This window comes from Phalacrocorax carbo, chromosome 1, assembly GCF_963921805.1.
Source record: "Phalacrocorax carbo chromosome 1, bPhaCar2.1, whole genome shotgun sequence".
NCBI lineage: Eukaryota > Metazoa > Chordata > Aves > Suliformes > Phalacrocoracidae > Phalacrocorax > Phalacrocorax carbo.
In genome coordinates, this window is record NC_087513.1 from 70,999,886 (window position 1) to 71,015,624 (window position 15,739).

The 15,739-nt window shown below is 43.2% G+C and overlaps 1 protein-coding gene across 14 annotated transcripts in view; it reads right to left on the bottom strand.

The window, feature by feature from the left end:
- Nucleotides 1-15,739, bottom strand: part of LMO3 (LIM domain only 3) — a 59,220-nt gene that overhangs the window by 42,682 nt on the left and 799 nt on the right. For 2 of the 14 annotated variants that reach the window (XM_064459247.1, XM_064459351.1), the window contains exons 1-2: nucleotides 13,345-14,461; nucleotides 6,576-6,789 (exon numbers count right to left, since the gene is read on the bottom strand). In XM_064459247.1, coding sequence (XP_064315317.1) covers nucleotides 6,576-6,789; nucleotides 13,345-13,369 — 239 coding nt within the window. In that variant the 5' untranslated portion in view covers nucleotides 13,370-14,461. The other 12 variants (XM_064459317.1, XM_064459307.1, XM_064459298.1 and 9 more) reach the window with 12 other exon arrangements.

The window sequence follows — 15,739 nt, forward strand, 5'->3', positions numbered from 1 at the left end:
GGAATATGTGAAGAATGTAGCAAATATAATGTACCAAAATTCAGTAAGAAACTTTTTTTTTTTAATTACATAGTAGAGACTTGGTCTTCAGTTTTGGGTAAAATATCCACACAAAAAAAATATTAAAGTTTCAAAACAATGAGGGCTGGTTTTGTTGTTTTGTTTTTTGTTTGTTTGGGTTTTTTTAAGGGACAGATATGCAGCAGAAATCTGAACTTCTTAAAGGCATCTCTTTGCTAGGCAATAAGGGCTAACTATACTTCTATTACATTATACATAGGTGCACGCTTTCACATATGCTTCTGGCCAAAAATGCACAAAGTTTCCACTTATGCCTTGGATATCAAATCACATGTCATAGTATAATTGATTATATTTACTCCTGAAGCAAATAATTTTAGTAGGGGTATTATTTTAAACACATTTCATAAAAACACTAGTTACAAAGTTACTTCTGAAGAAGAATTCAGCAAGGAAGAAATCAACAAAGTTGTACTTCTTTAAAAGGTGTTACAGAAAATACTAAGCAGACCTATAGAACTGTTGTTCTTTCACCAAGAACATTATCCCATCCTCTGGCACTGCAGACTTACCTAGGCCGCCCCAAAAATCACCGCTTTTATTAAGCTTTATTGAGCTGCTATGTATTGGCAAGATCTTTCTACATAAAATAATTTTCCATCAAAATACACCGTACTGTAGTAAGTAATGAAGAGCTGTAGGACAGGCTTTAAGAGGCACTGTACTTTCATCTGAAAAGTCTCCTGAAATTCTTTGAACATTTCCAGGGGATTAATGAGGTATTTTGACAACACAAGAGAAGGTTCTGGTTTTCAAGAAGCCTTATAAGAGGGAACATTCATATTCTTGGAAATTAAAACTGTGTATTTTAAATCACTAAAAATAACAAAATTATTAAAAATTTGGCAGCTCTGAAGAAAAATACCAGCAGATATGGGGAAACACATGGAGCTACCGAAAAGCATCAAACTTAAGTACACATATTTTACAGCATTTCAACATGACTTAAACACCAATTTTAACAGCTTAATTGAATGTTTCTTATTAAAAGCTATCACAGATGAACTAAAATAAGAACACGCTAAACTAGCCAGAGTGTTGCTAAATCAAAAGCATTATTCTTTGCAAGCTGGGGAGATTAACTCTGCATATGTGCATTACTCTCCTCATAGTACACCTTTATCCCTTCAAGAACTATTAAGGTTTTTTGAGGGTTTCAAAACCTTTGGCAGTTAGCGAGAGAGAGAGTATTATTGCCTTTTTTTAAAAAAAGACATGCTTAATGATACAATTAATGTAAATTTAGGAGAACATTCATCTCATACATAGTAAAGTTAGTACAAGCAGATTGTTACACCTACCATTTTTATATATATTTTAAAATATTTTTATAGCCTATTCCTGCAAACTAGTACTCCGTTGAATACTGCAGTGCACTGCAATAAGGATATTAGTGTATAAATAAGGGTTCAGTTCTACAAAGCTTTAGTAAAGAAAGCAGAGGTCTCTCAAACCTCACTTCTATAAATACCTCACTATTCCTGAAAACTCAGAGTGCTCAAATCTTTAAAAATCTACCCTTATATAATCAAGCTGGACAAGACGCATACTGAGGTGTCATTTTGAAAACACCTTATTACCCACTACCTGTGAAAATATCCATATAGAGTATTTATACATACATAAAAGAGAGCCGGTATCTTAGGTGTTTGCAATACTTAATGTGCACTTTCAACGACATGAGAGAGAAATAGGAGTACTTAGACTTAAAATGTCTTGTGGCCTGGTACTAATTAGCAGATCCTACGTAATAATTTTTTTAAATAATAATTGCCTTTAGAGGGCGAGCAGTTGCACAGGAAATGGCTGCTTCCTAAACTCTACTCTTTTCAGTCTGCACCCTTTCACAAGCTAAATATTTTACAGAGGCAGTACCTTTTTGATGCTTATGGTTGGATACTTTCTGTAGTCATGTCTCATTATTTACAAGATCTCAGCCAGTGTATGTATTTTAAAAAACTTGGCTTGTCTCAGGTCTTTGAACCAGCAAGTGGGGAAGAAAAAAAAAAAGCAAGAAGAAAGAAACTAACACGATCTGCCCCTTTCTTCGGGAATAGTGATCTACTCATCTTCATAGCTATTCAGTGGTACTTTTAAAGTCCGCAGTATATTTATGAGCGAAACCAATATCCAGACTGGGTAGTGGGGGGGTAGACTTCTGTGTCACCATCCCTCCCATTCCTGATAAGGTTCTAGATGTGTTTAACAGCAAAAATTCCACCCCAGTATATTAGCTTTGTTAATCTTTTTCCTATGATCTGTTTGCCAGGCTAGGGAAATTATGCAAAAAGTACTAAAAGTTCTAATTCAATTTCCATGTTAAGAGATAGTTTGGAAAAAAAAATGATCAGAAACCATATTCTTTGTGTTTACTAAGAGATATGCACTCCAACATTTAGTGTCATGGAGCTGGAGTTAAAACCAGGAACGGTGAAGATAATTTAGCTGCATGAATGCCTGCTCTTCAGTAAAATGCTGCCAAAATTAAATAGGAATGAAACAGCACTTTGTAGTCATTGGTTGCTCAGCAGGGTTTGCGTAGTTAAAAACCTAAGTGAAAAGGGTGATTGACCTACATTGCTACTAGCTTAGCACAGCTGTACTTTCATATTTTCGCTGCATCCGAGGAAGCTCATTATTTAATACAACTGAGTTACATGTAATTGTCGGTCTTTCATTTTACACTTTTAGGGGCCAGATATTAATCTCAAATGTGCGGCAGGCATTACTGTGCATCTGGAAACACCCGTGGCTGCCCATTCGCATGCAAGGCTAAGAGACGGGATTGCACAGTTGCACCTGAAATTAGGAAGCTGCCCAGGGTAGGAGGACCTCACAAATATGCAGAAATCAAATGAGCAGATGGAGCAGAAAGCAGATCCCTTGGCACCCCAAAGGCAAACGCTCTGCTGTTTCCCTATTGTTTTGAGATGAAGTAGCCTAGAACGCACAACCAAAGCGCATGTCACACAACTCATACCTGCAGTTTAAATAAGTAATAACGTCCCAGTTAACAACCAGTTTGACGTGTTAACAGCCTAAGGGCTGTTTACATAACGACTGGTCATTAATGGCAGTAATGACAGATTTCAAAGGGAATATTGTGCTTGTAAATGGACATGCTGCCAGTCAGAAGGGAGGACAGAGCAGGATAGGCTGATACATTGAGATGTCACTGTACAGCTCTGGAGGGAAAAAGGGGGGGGGGGGGGGGGAAAAACCCCAAACCTTCTTGCGTATTTCACTTACTGTAAATGGACTTGAAATATTGGCGTAAACCTAAGTTCCTTAAATTAAGTTTTCACTTTCTAACCCAAGAGTATATAAGCAGGAGACAGAAGCCTGCAGGGGAATTATACTCTGCATATCATTTTCACCGAGTGTGTTATTTCTAACATCGAGTCCTTTCTTTACTCAAGTCAGTTCTTATTCTCATTAACAAAACAGAGTTCATTCCTGCTGCAGCCACCCTAATACCCCTGGTGTCGTACGCCACCTCTGAAACCACTGGAGTGACTTACATGAATCAGATTCCAGGGTAAAGCCTCTCACACCCAAAGAATATTCCAAGCTCATTAAAGATTTCTTCTATCCCTTCACCTCCCCCGCCCAACCCAGAGGAAAAGGTTTTAATATAGTAAAATTAAATAATTTTACCAAAGGAGAGAGCTAAAGCAGAGCAAGTTTTGAGGTTCTGACGATACAGATTATTTATAAAAAGCTCACCAAAGTGGGTACCTCAGGGCTCAAATGCAGAACGAGAGTGTGCATCAGGGCTGAGGGAGCGTTTAGTTTTTTGGCAGGCATCTCTAAATAGGAGATACTGGAATTATCTTCGCAAATAGCCAAAGACACAATCACACAGTTTGTGAATTTAACCATGAATGTTAAAGGACCCAAACTGGCTACATTATTGCTTATAGCATCCATAGAATGGATGTCTTATTGGAAGACATAATGAACGCAGAGAGACAAGTTAATAAGCAATTTTACTCTTTCTAGTATCATGCAAGCCACATATCCTCTAGAGGGCACCACATAAATTAATAGGAAGCCAGAACAGTTTTCTGTGTAGCAAAGACTCCCTTTATGGTTAAAAAGGAAAAAAAAAATTAAGAGGATAGTTTGAAACTGTAATCGAACCCTAATCTGATCATTAGTAAAAAGTAATTTGTTCTTTAAAGTCATATTAAGTGGGTTGCTAAATATGAAAGCTTATTTGACTACAAAGCTAGAGAACGTTTAACTAGTTTCTACATTAGCATTAAAAAGATCACTTTTATAGGTTCACTGCATAACTAAGTAGATAAGATGCAATGAAGCAAATGACTATCTGCAATTACCTTAAGTGCATCAGTTTGAAGTTTAATGTAAATACCAAGTTTAAATCTATGCACTCACAAGAATCACTAAAAAAAGGCTCATGACAAGATAGCTTCATTAAGACTTGATAAACCCAGAGACAAAAAATCAGAAACATCTTAAAACTGATTATAGGGTTTCTCATGTATGCTGGTTTCACTGGTGCAAAATATTGTGTATGGACAAATAACTGAAAAAAACAGTTTAGAGCGTGGTCATGACGGACAAAGAAATACAGTCTCCTTTCTCTGAATCGCTTAGTACGAATTTTAACAACAGGTTAGCAAAATATTTACTCCTGTTAGACCTCCAAAGACAAGAGAGCAACAGTCTGTGTGTGCATCTGTGCTGGGGAAATGCTCTACTACTAGATCACTTCTGATTTTAAACATTTGACTTTACAACATTGGATCTGCTGCACTAGCACTTGGGAGATTCAGTAAGTTCAAAGTTTCCAGTAAATCTGGAACTCAGATCAAAGAGCCATAGCCAAGTCTTCTCACTCCTGCAGGCTCTTGTTTTAGAAAGACTCCTAAAATGGGTTTTGAAAATTAGGATAAGTGTTACCTTCCCCCCCAGAAGCTGTTCTGACACCTCTCTACAGAAAAACACTAAGATCACAAGTGACCTAACTTCACGTACAATTCCCTTCTATTCAAACTGTTCCCTGCCAGTTTTTAAAAGTAAGGTTTTGTTACCTACTTTTTTGGCAACTTTAACACAATGGTTTTAAGATGCAGACTCTATGCTAAATTCCCAGCACTCTATCTTGTGTTCATCAGAGTTTTAATGGGTAGGAGAGCACTTCTACCAGCAAGTAGTCCAAGCCCACACCTGAAGAACCCTGATCTAACTTGCAGTCCCAGTTCAACAAACGCACAACGCATTTGTGAAGGTTTTTGTTCCATTCTAGAAAAAACAGGTTGTGACATGGAAAAGCAGAGTACTAACAGTTGTTGAATAATGCCTTAGTCTTGATTCCTGTTCTAACCTACCCATGCCGTACAGCTTGGGAACTGATCAACGTGTGGAAACCTCCTATTTGGTACCTGTGCTTAAACTGAACTTGTAAGTTAACGCGTTCAAAGAGAATTTTAATTTTTCCCCAATGTATTACTGACTTGAATGTCCCTTTAAAAGGAAAAGGCTTCACTACAAGGGCAGGGGAAATATTCCCAGAAGTTCATGTTAGCCTCGAGCGGCTAGTCTCATTAGGCCCCCTCTACAGGGAATGGAGGAAAGGTGGTCCTATAGGAAATAGGTGCTCTGAATCACTCCAGAGGTGCCTTTTCTCTATTTACTATTGAGACCCTAGGGAGCCTAAACTTTCTGATTAAATTTAGCTCCTACAAAGTAGACCTATTTATTCATATACAATCTGCAGATAAACTAGCCCGGTGCTGCTCATCAGTACTTGGTTACAAGTTGTACCTCAAATACTCTTGAGAATGTATAGCTGCAAGCAAACAAGAAGATAGAAAAATCAGGTGATTATTTGCTGTCTCTGAGAAGTGGCAACAGGTTAGCCAGCATCCCACCCAGGGACCAGAGTGGGTTTGAGCCTACTAGCTGCATGGTTATTTAGCGTGGGGAAGACAGTTGGCCATCTTGGTCCAGCTTCTAACAGCTAAATGTCAACATTCATAAAAGCTTCCAGTGCCACAAATGAAATCCCTTAGCAAATTAAGAGGGTGAAAGTGGGTAAGTGAAGCTCTCCTCGCTTACAGAGGTCAAACCCTGCACTGGAGCTGGTGAAACCCACACACATGGTTTCAGGCCACCACGCCTGGCCACCACCGTGCTGCTAGGAGGAGGAGGGGGAGGGGGAGGAGACCACCAGCTTCCCAGGAGTGCAATGCTGTGGGAAGCGTGGGGGGCTCTTACTCTCTTCCTCCTCTGAGCACAGGACCCCAGCGTTAGCATCAGAAAACCGATGACCACCTGCACGTCCTGATTACATGTGCTTTTTGATTCAGATTTTAGTTTTGCTCCCATATTTCAGTATTTTTCTCATCCTCCATGTACACTCAGCCTTGCAGCCCTGAGGTACCACTTATGCAATAGTGACTGCATAGGAAGGACTGAACAGATTTACTGAGTTTGTCAGTGAATGTAAGAAGAACATGGCGTACCTTAGATAGTCTCTGCGACAAAGGATAAGGTTGGCTTTGGTGTACAAGGTAGAGCCCACCTCCCCCAGGCGACAGTCACAGCAGGCACATTTCAGGCAGTCTTCATGCCAATATTTGTCCAGGGCCTTTAGAAGATACCGGTCTTTAATCTTACGGTTGCAGCCAGCACAACCTTTCGGCTTGGTGTCTGGCTGGACTGAGAGCATTTGTATACCTGAAATACAACAAGACAAGAGAAGAGTGAAAATAGATATTCTCTCGAGCGCAAATCTCACCCTTTTCTTCCTCCACCTCGCTGCTCCCCCCGACCCCAGTTCATAAAAAAGGCTATCATGTAGATAGGATGAAATAACCTAGATAGTCCACAGCAAGTTGAAAACTATGCTAAAATGAATTTGAGACCAGAAACTTCCACTGCTCTAAGTTCCACGGCTTCTCTTTAACACCTCATTTACCTGGTCTCTTTGCTGAAAAGAAATAGGAGTAAAAAATTAAAATGAAAAATTAAAACAGTTCAATTGAAAAGTGATCCACTTTCGCCCAAAGTATCCAATATTTAGCATCAGAAATTTTTTTTTAAAACCCAGCATATCTATGATGGCAAACGTAGTGCAAATAGGTCCAAATACGTAGATTTAGCTATCTGTATAAAAGCTCTCCAGATTCTAAAGAAAAGACTGAAGCTGTTAGAGGCACAGGGCCAGAGTTTCAGCAAGGTTTGACATAGACATTTTGGTGCTGCTGAGGGGTGTTCTGCTTTTTAAGATTTCAGTTCTTGTTAGACACACAAATGAAGCAAACAGATTTCCAGAGACTTCAGTACCAGCATCTCTAGTTACAGCCTGCAGTGTAAGGAACTTCTGATAAACCTGACTTAAAACAATCTGCATGAGGTCAGAGAGTTGCTAGTTTGTCAAGAAAAAAAAAAAGAGACAAACCAAACAAACAAACCACAAAACCGTCACAAAACAACCTCACCTCTGCCCCACTTTCCAATCCAAACTTCAGCCAACAGCTAGTTCAGGACAAGGGGTTCAGTAGTGTCCCTTAACTATATATACTTTTTGATGTAATAGCAGAGAACATTTAAATAACAATTCAAATGACTGAACCACAGTTTAAGGGAAGGAACTGGTAAAAGTGGAACACAGTGGAGCGATGGTACACAGAGCACCGCAGCTAGCTTCCAGAGATCCATACAAAAAAAATCAATTGCCCTCAGTTTTACAGTAAATGGGGAGAGAAGGTCGCTGCCCCAGAGCGCTTACAGACTGGTCTCTCTTGGTTAATCGCATCAGCTGCCATCCCATTACACTCAGACCAATTCTCTGAAAGTAATTTCTGAGAAAAAGCAAAACCATAGCCCTGCGGATGCTTTGTTGGACATCAAACAGGCACCAGAGAGGAAGAGAGAACTGACATGCAGTTCAATTATTAGGTTATCTCACTGTTTTAAAGCCAGAGATGTAACTTTAAAAGAAAATGCTACTCATCAGGGTGCATCTGAATATTACAATGAGAATTTGTCGAGACTGGAGAACAAACGCTGTTGCCAACAAGCAAATACTACCCCAAAATTCAGGGTATGGCACCCTGTTATTATGCAGAGACTGGGAAAGGTCAAACAGAGTCTCGTAACAAAGAAAAGCAAATTCAAGAGCTCCTCATCAAGAATGCTGTACTGCCTACTGTTAAGAAACCTTTACAGTCCCAGCTTCTAACAGATGATCTCGGTTGGTGCTGTAACACACCACTACAGACAGGCAGGCTCAGGGATCTAGAACACGAACAGAGTGGGGTTTGGGTTGTTGTTTGTTTTGGTATTTTTTTAAAAGCCCTCATAAAGAAAATATGAAAATGAGTATAATCCTTGAAGCAATGGTACAGTGTGCCTTTATAGATATTAGCGCTACAAAGACAGGAGGCTAAATGCTATGCTGGCTGGGGCGTCCCAGGGATCCGTGCGCATATGTGTATGCAGAACACACTGAATCTGTGTGGATCGCAGCGACGGTAGAGCCAGTTAAGTGACTTTCCAAGGTTACCAAGCTGAACTCCCAAGTTTCACCTGCGAAGCTGATCACTGAATTAGAAATAGTAATTCTTATTGTAACATATGAGCACAACAGCCCTGCTCCCCGCTTTGCAATACACTCTATTACGCATTTTGGAGCGACATATTTATCTGTTAAATTAGCCGTCCATTGATAGGCAGACAGTTCTCCTAGCGGGCACCCCAAAGTACCATGGCAGGCCTGCTGCATAACATCTAAAGCTCATAACAGAAGTGTGAGGTCTGTATTTTTCTATCAATAAGTAGAAAAGATGGCTTTGCTGCCTTCCCATTACTCCCCAATCAATGCCACTCTCATAGCTCCTACACCACTTAGACTCGTAAGATCTGTTTCTCATTCACAAGGGGGAGGATGAGAGCCAGCGACCTGCACAGGGCTCCGCAGTAGGTCTGTGGCAGATCTGGCAGCAAACGCACATCTCTCATCCTGAGCAAGCACCATGAGACAAGGCTGAGCCTTTACAGTATTTTCAATTGTGAACTGACTCCCCTGGATCCAGGGTACGTACATGAAGCAGCAAAATAACACGGCTACAAATAAACGACCAAAAGCAGTGAAATATCAGAGAGTTTTGGTAAAGAGCCTACACCAGACTGTAAAGGGAAGTCCTGCTGGATCTCCAATACCTTCACTTGGTTGAAAAGCCTTAATCTGTAAAGTTGCATATCACGGCAGAGTATAAATACCTGCTAAGTGCCAACAACATGCCTATCCTCAGCCCCTCTCTTCGGCCACACAGAGGACAAACGCATAAAATCAGCCACAGTTTTTATCAACTTCTTGAAACTCCGTAAAAAAGTTCAGAAGCATGAAGGGCTGTTCTAGGACTTTAATCTTTACCTCGAGGGAAACCAGGATAAACGCAGAGCTAACACAGTTAAAGGCTTTAAAGAAAAAAATCTTAATGTAAAAATTTTGTTGCCTGATAAGGAAGCGGGTTAGAGAGCAGAGGCTGACAGTCTCTGATCCAGGCTGATCTACTGTCCTGCGCCGTCTGAAGGGAACAAGGCGCCACAGAAACACGGCTAACCAAGTGGATATCTGAGGAAATTGCAATAATCGAGACTGATAATTCCTGAGATGTATGCTGCAAACTCGAGGTTAATTGTATCACAAATAAAACCGCAGCTTGCACAACCTTGCACATACCCCTGCACGGTTTTTGAGACGTTTGCTACATGAGGAACGTAGACAGAGAGCTGTCATTTATGTTGGTTAGCCCAAACCCTCCTTGCAGAGACCAGCACAAAGGGGCAGACACCTTATGGAAGTAGTGTTAGCAACCCTGCACGTCTGTTATCCTGAGGCTGAAAGAGAAGGTGCTGCTGACATCCCACTGGCAGCATCTTCAGATTAGGGATTCAATCTGCAGCAGCTTTTGGAAGGCAGGAATGCTTTTTTCCTCTGATAGATCTGATCTTTTCACACTTTACTTGAGATGAAGCTGCTTCTATTTTAATGAAAGTTTTAAAAAAATAAAAATCCCCAAACTACTACTACATTATAAAAGTTACTTTTTTTGAAGTGTAGAATGGATCTTAACAAAGCAAAGCACAAAACAGCACTCCAATAAGCGTTTTATGTGTCTCCAAATTCTTTGCATGAGCCCTTTTCTTCACATGCGCTGGATTAAATCACTTGATTTTGAAAACAGAACATCTGATTAGTTTTTTTCTGTATAGCATGAGTGAGCCACCTTAACACAGATCACCTCACAGACCATCTCTCTTCCCTTTAACGTTCCCATAAGATCTCCAATGCAGTTATACTTTTCAGGTACGTGCTCGTGTATTTTTAGCTCTCAATTTGGCAATAAGAATACCTGCAGTTTACTGTCAGACAGTGTTTCACAGGCTGTGGTTTAAGTACCTGTTTATTTCTTAGGACACAGAAAGGACCCTTTCAGAGTCTGACAGCACCCACAAAACCATCTAGACTGCTCACCACTGAAATATCAGGTAGCTGCACACAGCACTGCTGCTCAGCTGCCCTCCTCTCCCCCTCCCCCAGGAAGGCAGAGCTTATGGAACACTTCCAAAAAAACCATACAATTCCATAAGTGCTACACCTAGGTTGAAAAAGAAAAAATTAAATCCCACTTTCCCTTCTGTTCTGCAGAGTCCTACCCATGCTCTGCATCACAGAGCAGATCTGTTCTCAGAACTGAGAGATTTCAGTTCCAAGTCTGTCACTGTCAAATGAACCCTTTTTATTTCACCCAAATATGCTTTCAAGGGCTTCTTCTGTCCTTCCCTCCATTCCCTCCCTCCTTCCACCCCCAGTCCCCAAGATACTGCACATAAACTGCAGAGCTGTGTCAGGAATAAGGCTTCTTAATCACCATCCACCACCTTTAGGATTTTTGCAGGGAAAACTTCATAAGCAGATTTACAGGTTTTTGGATCTCCCTTCGTCTCGCAAAATAACTTTGATGCAACTGATTCCCATCCCTGGTTATTGTTATTATCCTGTGATGAAACACTGTCAACCAATTTGTATCTATGAATTTCAGGATAAAGAGGAAAGATTACTGGAAAAAGCTAAATTAGGCTCCTGGAGGAAGGCAAAGAAACAAAAATCCTTTTCACTCCAATCATCGCCCTTCTCAAAAATCAAAGGGAATGAACGTTTGACATAATGAACTGTATTTTGTTAGTGATGTAGTAGCATCTGTAAGCAGGATTGGTCCCTGATGATGCGGCACAAGACCCTCAGAACTCAGTTTCTGGTTTGTGGTACAGTCAGTCTTTGAAAAGCACGTTAAGGGCGGAAAAGTTGGATATTATTATGCACTGGATCACTTAAACTTTTAAAACCACTCTCCCCCACTCCTTTGTGGAGGCATGAACACGGTTCTACCAAGGACAGTAGTACGTACAGCAAGAGAGGGAAAACTTGCCTCTACTTAAAAAGAAAAAAAAGAGTCAGTTTGGAGCAAATTAGGTATCAGTGCACTCATCTTTAAAAGACAGCAAACTGACAGACAATATGCAGTCAACAAGAGAGTTAGAGATCTAGTAGGAGATAAAAAGAATACTTTTCCGATGCTTTCCCACTTTGTAGCTTCATCCTAAAAGCATTCAGAGCTCCAATTATTCAGGACAATACACACACAGACTTAAAAAAAAAGTTAAGGTTTCGGAAGCTAAGAAACATTTCAGAACTCGCATGTAGCACATCAGGAGTCGTAACTAGTTTTAGATTGGCATGTAAATTGTTCTGTGGAAAATTCTTATTGCCTCCGAGACCCTGCTATTCTGAGTTATTTGACAGTTTAAGGGAAATCATAATTAAAAAAAGAGACATAAATAATAGCCTGTGCAGTGTGGTGCACAGAAATAAGTAGAACCGTTTCATTTAAACTCTGGTGAGCTTTTAATTGCCTGGATTGCATTGTGAAGCAGCCTAACGGTTGATTGCCTCCATTATGCTCTCTTGTTCTGTGCCATTCATCCGCACAGTCTCAGCTTCTGTAGTTAACACAACAAAGTAACCGCAACTCCGTAACACTCAGGGTTTGGGTGTTGTGGTTTGTTGGTTGTTTTTTTTTTTAAATAAAAGTAAGGATTTTAGGACTCTGAATATAGTCTCTTCTGTATACGTTTGAGTTAATTTTCCATGGTATATAACTAAACTTCACGTCCTTCCCCTTCTCCTACAGAGGAATCTGATTTTTTTCCTTTATTATTTTTGATTTTTTTAATAAGGAGGTGGGTTGGAAAGCGGGGGCGGGGGGGCGAGAGGAGAGAGAGAAGAGGTTAGGTAGAAACTAAAAATGGGAATACAGTCCCACAGCTGGGAGCAGTGATACAGATTAAAAGAATTTGGCCAACATGGCTAGTCGACTGCCAAGAGACACCAAACAAAAGATTTCTCTTCTTTCCCCTTCTCTTTTTGAAAGCTAGATTGGGCCTAAAAGCTTGTTTCTCTCTGTTCACTGGCCCAGAGCATCCCTGCAGGCTGTAGCCCCCTAAGGGACAACACAGCAAATAGATGTACCCAGATCTCAGGGACGGGAGCTGCTTAGCTATGTTCCTACCCCTGTCGTGTCCCCCCCACCTCTCTCCCCCCCCAGACCCCCCCCCCCCCCCCACTCCCTCCCTCCTTTTTTTAGAGCAGTGGTGCTGGGAACCAATTTGATTCCCTTTTTCTCCAATGCAGCTGCAAGGCTCAGAGATACTGACATTTTTCCACTCTTATCAGTTTAATTACAGTTACCATGGCAGCAAAGTGCTAGTGCTTGGCAAAGGCCAACAAGAGATTTGCAAGACTGAGTTCAATTTTGATGCAGCTCACATGCAAAATAAAAAAATAAATAAGAAACATACACTCTACAACAAAGAATCCCTTTTGGAGTTGGACGCTCGAGCCTTTTGTGCCAATTCCTTTTCAAGCGTGGCAGGGATGGGGCGATGGGGACAAGAGGGGAGAGGGAGGCGTCGGCAAGGCACGTAGCGGTATTTGTTGCACCTAGCGCGATTAATTGGTTTAAACAGCGGTCCTACAAAGCTGTCCTGGGAAGCGGTATTTTGGGTCTCCGCAGAGCACACGCGGACGCAGACGCCGGCTACGGCAACGCATTCGGGACGGAAGGGGCAGGGGGAACACTCTCGCTGCCTCCCCCCCCCCACACCCCGCTTTACCGCGCACCGCTGCTGCTCGGTGCGCGCTAAAAGAGGAGACCGCCGCCTTACCAAAACTTTTCTCCTTTTTCCGCATGAGTTGATTTACGGGCGCCCGGAGAGCTCCTTCTCATTGAAGCACCAAATCCCGGCAAAAAGTAGCAAGTGCTTCCCCGGCTGGGGTCAAGTGAGCGGGAGCGCGGCGCGCCGCAGCCCGGCGGGGCGGAGGCGGGACGCGGGTGGGGACACGGACACACACACACACACACACACACACACGGCGGGGGACACGGGTGGGGGGCGGCACACCCCGAGCCGCCGGCCGCGCACGGCGACGGCGAGCGACAAAGCCACATGCTCCCCTAACTCTGCCCGTAAGCCTATAATCCCAGCGGTCTCTTAGCTTTGTTGTAACAAATGGGTTTGATTAAACTGTCACATGCGGCGTTAGCATACCATATCGTGCTCGGTATGAAGGGGGGGGGAGTGGGGTGGTGTGTGAAAAAAAAGAGGGGTGGAAAAAAAAAAAAGCCGGCAGGATCGCAGACATAAGTACTATTTCATAACGGCAGCCTGGCTGCCCTTCCCTCCCGCCGGTCCAAGGGGGGCTGCGGGAGCCCGGACCCAGCCGCCTCCCCCGGCCCCCCCACCCCGCCCCGGGCTCCCCACCCCGGCAGCAGCCGCGCTCCTGCCTCCGCTCTGCCCAAAGGGTTAACCCTGCACCGAACCAGTTGCAAATTAAACTGCTGTACGGGGAGGCTTGTGGATTAAAGCCGGGGAGTGGGAAATTAACCTACTCCCTTGGTAATTGAGAGCACGTTTCAAGAAGCTCTGGAAGACGCAAGAATAATAATAACAATAATAACGGGGGGGGGGGGGGAGGAGGTGGTGGTGCTGCAATTCATTGTTAACTTTGACTGCTATTTCTCGAGACATACAGTTGGATGGGTTTCGCTCAGCATCCTCCGCTTGCATGTATTTCATGTCTCATCATAAAAATAATGAAGCCTCACATGATTTAAACAAAACAGTCTCAGCAGAGCTGCAGCTTGAGTGAAAGTTGCAGTGCAGAGATGTGTGTGTGTGTATTGCAGCCCCGGCTTATGACTCAGAGCGAGAGAGAGGGAGAGAGAGCGCGATGCAGACACACATACACAAATGACCCAAAGCTTATGTACACAGTTGCCTCACTTACCTTCTCAATTAAGCGATACAGGGGAGGCAGTTCAATAAGCACAGTGGCTGCTTTGTAGCTCTTCTCCTTGGAAAAGGTCAAAAAGAAGCATTGTTTGGGGAAAAAAATAAAGAGGGGGTGGGAGAGATGGGGAGGGAGATCGCTATTCTTTAAGTTTAAAATAATGAGGTCCTCAAGGATCCGCCAAGTAATTGTGTTGACCGCATCCGAGCTACAGGTGTCCTCCTTTTAGTATCTTGCAGTCCAAGGCTGTCTGTCTCCGTCCTGGCTGAAGACAACTTACCTAAAGCAGCGTGTGAGGAGCCGAGTTGAATGAAGTCAGGGCTTTATCAGCTGCAAAATGCAATCCCTTACCAGCCAGACATAATACAGCAAAAGAAAAGGTCACTCAGTTATTACTGAGCCAGCAGAGCCCAGGCAGCTCTTGTGGAAGACCACAGAGAAGCAGCTCCCTTCCGATTTAAGGCTATTTACCTCTCTCCCCCTCCACCCACCCTTCCTCTCCCTCTCCCCCCTCCCCCCTCCCAACTCCCCCTTTCTCTCTCTCCCTCTCTCTTTCTCTCTCGTTCTGCAGCTCGCTCAAGTACAGCCGCCCTCGGAAAGTGCAAAGCAGCCAGGAGACAGATTGGGCTTTGTTGGTAATTTCCCATGGTGAAAATTTACAAGCCTGCAAGTGCAGTCAGCAAAACCACATGCATATGCTAGACACAAACACCAGGGACACACACACACGCACACACAAGTGACCTCTACTGAAGCGGCTCAGGATCACCTTCCCACAGAGTGCTCCAGAAACAGACCGGGGGAAACAGGGGAGCGTCCTCCCCGTCCGTCCGTGTCGTGTCCCCCCCCCCGCCCCCCCAGTCACTCCTCCCAAAATACTTTGCTTAAACAAAACAATAAGTTGCCCACGCAGGAGAAAAAAAAAAAAAAAAAAAAGGGAAAAAGGCAAGATACATATCTCTCTATTAATGAGTAACGAGAAAAATCCCTGAAGGTGAAAACGCTGCCTCTCTCCGCGCTAGATCCGAGCTGCTCCGCACGGAGTGGAAACTCCGGCGTGAAAGTTTCCCGCTCCCCGGCGCGGTCCCCGGCCGCCCGCGCGCCCCCGGCCCCGCGCCCCCGGCCCCGCCGCGCGCCCGGCACCCCTCGCCACATGCCACCGCCCTCGCTGCACTTTTTAAGCTGAATGCTGAGGGAAGACAAGCCGTGCCCCCCGTGCCCCCCCAGTAGGATCCTCTCGTCCCGGGAGCTGAAGGCAGATCCTCGTTC